Source organism: Seriola lalandi, unplaced genomic scaffold (genome assembly GCF_002814215.2).
Source record: "Seriola lalandi dorsalis isolate HSWRI2012SDOR001 ecotype SW California unplaced genomic scaffold, Sedor1 jcf7180002054583, whole genome shotgun sequence".
Classification (NCBI taxonomy): Eukaryota; Metazoa; Chordata; class Actinopteri; order Carangiformes; family Carangidae; genus Seriola; species Seriola lalandi.
Genome location: NW_019525136.1, coordinates 567,479 through 573,472, shown reverse-complemented (window position 1 = coordinate 573,472; position 5,994 = coordinate 567,479). Strand labels below are relative to the sequence as shown.

The 5,994-nt window shown below is 46.5% G+C and overlaps 1 protein-coding gene across 1 annotated transcript in view; it reads left to right on the top strand.

The window, feature by feature from the left end:
- Positions 1-550: 550 nt before the first annotated feature.
- Positions 551-5,994, top strand: part of wdr26a (WD repeat domain 26a) — a 16,236-nt gene continuing 10,792 nt past the window's right edge. The window contains exons 1-5 of the mRNA XM_023418632.2: positions 551-1,211; positions 2,099-2,198; positions 2,367-2,423; positions 4,074-4,210; positions 5,849-5,946. Coding sequence (XP_023274400.1) covers positions 931-1,211; positions 2,099-2,198; positions 2,367-2,423; positions 4,074-4,210; positions 5,849-5,946 — 673 coding nt within the window. The 5' untranslated portion in view covers positions 551-930. The remainder of the gene's footprint in view (positions 1,212-2,098; positions 2,199-2,366; positions 2,424-4,073; positions 4,211-5,848; positions 5,947-5,994) is intronic.

The window sequence follows — 5,994 nt, the reverse complement described above, 5'->3', positions numbered from 1 at the left end:
TAGCTGAGCAGTTCTTTATATAATATGGATTAGTGCAGTTGTCCAATAGGGCTGTTTACTGTATACCAACACTACAATAACACAACACAACTGATGGTCTCAAACGCATTAAGAAGGCAACAAATTCCACTAATTAACTCTTGACAAAGCACAGCTGTTAATTGAAAATCCTGCCTGGTGATAACCTCAGGAAGCTGGTTAAAATAATGCTAATATTGTGCAAAGCTGTCATCAAGGTAAATGATGGCTACTTTGAAGAATCGAGAATATGACACATATGTTGTTGTTTTTCAAATGTTTTTGTTCACTACATAATTCCATATGTTTTATTTGATAGTTCTAATGTCTTCCGTTCTACAATGTAGAAAAGAAATAGTCAAAATAAAGAAAAATGGGTAGGTGTGTCCAAACTTTTGAATGGTACCGTATATATACGGTATACAGTGTAGCCTATGTCCATAACTTGGCCCCAGTTAAACACTTGCAGTTGAAGTCTGCTGCCCCCTAACGGTGACGTAGCGCGTACAAACCGACGTGAAGGAATTTCCGCCGACGTCACTGCGTATGTCCATAACAGGGCTGCAGCTGTCTGAGAGCAACAATAACAAGCTGTACCCAACAACTTCACCGCGGCTTTAACGGAACCTGACAGCGCCGTAGACCGCCGAGGGTCACAAAATGCGGTCGTCCAAATAACTGTGGCCGCCGTCTCTTCGTCCTCCCAGCCGAAAACCGCGTTATCGTCGCGGCCACCGCCGCGGAACAAACACGGAGACTCGGCCGCAGGGGGAACAGGGCAGTTCGGGGCTGCATCTGGGTCAGTGGGCCTGTACGGCGGCCGTACCGGTGGTGTTGTTTTCCCCGCAGTGTCCCGCTGCGCCCGTCGTTCGTTTGAATACACGTCGTGTGACCCGTTTAACTCGCGGTAACATGCAGGCTAACGGGGCAGGACAGGACCGGGATTCAGAACTGTCCTGCCGAAACGGTGCTCAGAACGGTGAGTCGTCCTCCACCGGGGAAGCTCACTCCAACGGACTGGTGTCAGTCACCAACAATGGAAACACTGTCAGCAACAACAACGGAGTGTCAGCGCAGCCTGCGCCCAACAACAGCAGCGGCTCGTCGGACGTGAAGAAGAAGAAGCGTCTGTCTCAGTCGGAGGAGGATGTCATCAGGCTGATAGGACAACACCTACACGACCTCGGTCTCAAGTAAGTCGGCCGGTTAAAGCACCGTGTCCTCGGCCAGCTGTCAGATGATGTGTCACACTGAGATCCATCCTGCAGCCGGGACAGTCACGATGACCTTTGGACAGGGAACATCACGTTTAAATGTCAGGAGTCTGTAGGCCTCGCAGGTGTTTGAGACGGTGGTCTTAAGTGGATCAGACAGTCCCGGCTGACAGGGGTGAAGTTTAAAGTGTTTTTCTTCCTGGCGCACAACTGTTCCGTGCAGCGCTGTGGCGGAGGTTACTGTCAGTACAGACAGATCGAGCTCCGTGGCTTCAACATTAAACAAACACGGTGGATTTTTAAAGGGAGATTGTTATGGGCTGATGTAACTGACACTGTGGGAGAGGACGCCTCTGTTTACATGTGGAGGATGAACCTCATGACCCACATTCATGTTATTGTAACCATACATACCGTATATTGTGCTTTAAATGTTACGTAATGATCAATCCAATGGGGTAACTGAAGAATGTTTTTACATCAGTTTATATTTATATTTATTTTTATTTACTTATCTATGATCCAATTAACGGATTAATTGTATATTCTATAACATGGCACATCAAAGGCCCCAAACCTTAAAACACTGTACAATATAAAAAAACATATATAAAAAAATCTTGTTAATTAATTTTCTGTCAATTGAATAATGAATTAATTGACAAATTCTTCAATGATTCATGTCTGCTCATAGACAGTAGATACAAAATTAAACCTTAGGCTCAGCACACTCCCTGCATAGTGTCCAGCACAGTCACATGTTATTTATCAGCTGTTCACATGATGACAGAGATCATGTCAGAACTTGGTTATGAGTGCTGAGTGATTGATAATTGATATTAATTGAATGTGTACACTGCTCACAGTCAGACGGTGGACCTCCTGATGCAGGAGTCTGGCTGCAGACTGGAGCACCCCTCTGCCACCAAATTCCGCAACCACGTCATGGAAGGAGAGTGGGACAAGGTGCAGCTGAGTTATCTGCAATGCATATCCATAACAGTAACCTGTTCTCCGCATTTAGACAAGTACAGGAAGTAATATGGATTTATTGTACAAAAAAAGATTGTTTCTGTGCTTGAACTGTCTGACCCAGTAAAGCTGATCTCACACCTTTCCCCTCTCTTCACTCAGGCTGAGAGTGATCTGAACGAGCTGAAGGCACTGATGCACTCTCCAAGTGCTATAGTGGTAAGTGACAAGCCCAGCAGTCCTCAGTCCACTTACACACTGTTTTGTCTCATCATGTGAATACAGGGACAAAATAGAAGAGACCAGCTGTAGTTAGAGCTTCAAACATGCGTCAGCACCACAGAAGAAAACAGGGAAACCATCAGTTCCACAGAAACCACAGGAAAACATAACCTGACTTTGGCTACATCCACACTACTATGTTTTTGTTTTAAAACGCATCCCTTTTCCTACGTTTCTTCCTCCTGTTCACACTGCTCCGGAGATTTGTGGAAACGCTGTTGGGTCTGTTTTAGTTAGAAGACTCTAGGGTTGGTGTTGTTGTCTGGACAGATGAAAACAGAGACCTTTGGAAACGATGGCGTAGACACCCACTGTCACTCCCTGATTGGGTCTCATCAGCCTCGACTACCAGTGGTGAATACATCATGGATAATGAAATACAAGTGTTACTGACCTTGTTGTCTTTACTAGCAGCTATTGTTCTGCATTTTAACACTGCAGCTGTATTTTATGTTGTATTTTTTTGCGGCTAATCAGCTGCAGTGAAGACGAAATGCTTCCTGCTTAAAATGACACACTACTGTGTTTTAAAATGAAAACGCTGTGATGTGGACGTAGCCTTAAATCCTGTCCTCAGCAGTGAGAACAAAACACACAGAGCACACTAAGACTGTGCAAATCCTGTTTCTGGTGCTCAGTGGTCTGAGACTCACACTGCCCCAGTGATCACTGGTTCATTCTGGATGTGCTGCTTTTTAGTGTGTTCAGCCTGTACACACAATACTGCAGCACATACACACAACACAAAGCTTGAACCTGAACACAGAGGCTGCTCTCAGAGTGTCTGTACACTCACCGGCTCTGGGCCACAAATGAACTGCTGGCCCCCAGTAACCTTCCATGAACCTCCAAACGTTTGACTTTTTTTTACTTGTACTCAGGGTCCTCTTGATTAGAGGTCTGTTGTCCATGTTGCCTGGTTGTAATCCAGCCCTGGTCTCTCTAATATAACTGTGAGGTGATCCCCTTCACACAGCTTCTTCTCACAGTTAACTGCAGGTTGTTTTCGTCCAAAGTCTGTTTTTATTTTAAGCCTCTGTCAGAGGAGACAAGCAGTTACTGTGTGATTGACAGTCCATCACAACAACAGATAATTCACATTCCACTTCACACAGACCGGACAGACAATGATGGACAGAAAGGATGAAAATGTGTTTAAATATCACATAAACAGTGTTTGACTGTTTGAGTGAAACCAGCTGATATAAGTGTGAAGACCAGGTTCTACACTCGAGTTAATAGACTGATGGACTCTTTATAAATGTGGAACAAATGTACAGAAACAGTCATTTCAGTGTGTTGGTAATGAAGTATTAGAGTTTGATGTGGTGTGAGTAAATGTAGCAGAACGGCCTGCAGATATCGTGATGACCGCTTTCCTCTCCCGTCCTCTCTTGTCCTCCCCCGTCCTCTCCTGTCCTCTACCGTCCTCTCCTGTCCTCTCCCGTCCTCTCCCGTCCTCTCCCCTCCTCTCTTGTCCTCTCCCGTCCTCTCCCGTCCTCTCTTGTCCTCTCCCGTCCTCTCCTGTCCTCTCCCGTCGTCTCCCGTCCTCTCTTGTCCTCTCCCGTCCTTGTCCCCCCTCATCAGAGGATGAAGTTCCTCCTGCTGCAGCAGAAGTATCTGGAGTACCTGGAGGATGGGAAGGTCCTGGAGGCCCTGCAGGTCCTCAGAGCCGAGCTCACCCCCCTCAAGTACAACACGGAGCGGATCCACATCCTGAGCGGGTCAGTTCACCAGCAGACAGACAGAGGAGCAGGGTCAGACTGTGGAGAACTGAGTTATGAGTTATCATGTCCATGTAGCAGTAGAACCTGTCAGGTCGCTCAGGGGTGGAGCAGGAAGGATTCTGCTGACTTCACTGACTTCACTTCACTTCTGGTTTAAACAGCATCAAAATGTGATCATAATGAGGTCTTCAGTGTCGGAGTGGAGAACCCCCTGAAATGACAAGAGAGACAGTCCACACAGGCAGTGTCTCTGATGTCCGTCACCTTTCCATCTCATCCAGCTTCCACTTTGTCAAACATCACAATCAACACAGACTCAAACACTCATGCATCTGAAGCTCCACACCTCAGGATGCACATTTGTTTTTGCCACAAACATAAAATTTAGGAATGCCCCGATTGATCGTCTGCCAATTATTATTGGCTGATTTTCTTTAAAAACACGTGATCGGTAGATCAGAATTAATGGCTTTAGTCACCATTCACCTTTAAACCGATCACCTGTGGTTCATACTCTGGTGTCTGCGGCTGGGAGAAGAACTGTGTGCTGTGTAGTGTAGTCCCGCCTCCCACCTTGTTCACTGTGCCGCCGCGACAGACCACCAAAACACGTGTGGAACTTTTACAAAGCGTGTGAGGCTGATTTGACATTTGACCATCTGCAATGCATGCCAAAGATGATCGGTATCTCACTCATAGATATCGGCAGCAAATAAACGCGATTGTGGCATCCTTAATAGAATCAGCATAAATTCTCTGTTTAGTGAAACATCGTCTCCAAAGGCAAATCTCCAGCTGTGTGTTTGTTTACTCCCTTATTAATGGTTTCAGTAATGATCAGTCAGGTCACTATAATCATTCTACTGCCCATTAAGAGTTGTGATAAAAGTGCCCTCTGTAACACTGTTTCTGATGCTCCTCAGCCAGGTGGAGTCAGTTTGTCCTCTCGCTGCTGCTGAGGACGGAGACAGCTGGGCAGCAGGAACAGATGCTTCAGTAGTGTTTACATGATGCTGACGTCCTGCTTTAGATAAAGACTCCCCAGTAAGGCTTTATTCACTCTGACCAGTGAGAACGCTCCGTTGGTGCATCCACTGATCCTGACTCAACTTTGTCTGCAGCACAGGGAACATCAGGGGCTGCAGTGTTCATCCTGCCCCACAGTGTGACAGTGTTTGAGCTTCAGTCTCTCCAGCCTGGGGGTGAAGCTAAAGGAAATGTCCCAGTCGCTTTGCAAAACCACCTCATAATATTCCTGAACACAACACTGTGGCCTGTAGCTGTGAGCCTCGGATCAAACTGACCAACATCATCAAACAGCAGCAGAGCAGAGCTTGTAAGATGATGATTGGTCGATTTTCCTCTTCCTCACTTTAATGCTGGAAAGAGGATTCATTCCAGGTTCATACTGAGCAGATATACTGATGGTGTTACATGTGTCATGTGACCCTGGTGCTGGTCCAGTACTGAGAATCGATCATTGTCTTGCTTGTTTCTGACTCGGTAGCTGTGAAGGAGGAGGACGTTCCTGACAGAACAGACACAGATAAATACACTGACAGTGACAGATGTGTGTGAGCTCAGTAAAGCAGGTGTGAGTGACTGTAGCTGAGAAGCTGTCACCATGTGTTGAAGGTACCTGATGTGCAGTCATGCAGAGGACCTACGAGCCAAAGCAGAGTGGGAAGGGAAAGGCACGGCATCCCGAACGAAGCTACTGGACAAGCTGCAGAGTGAGTGCAGTCTGACTCACACACACACACACACACACACACACACAC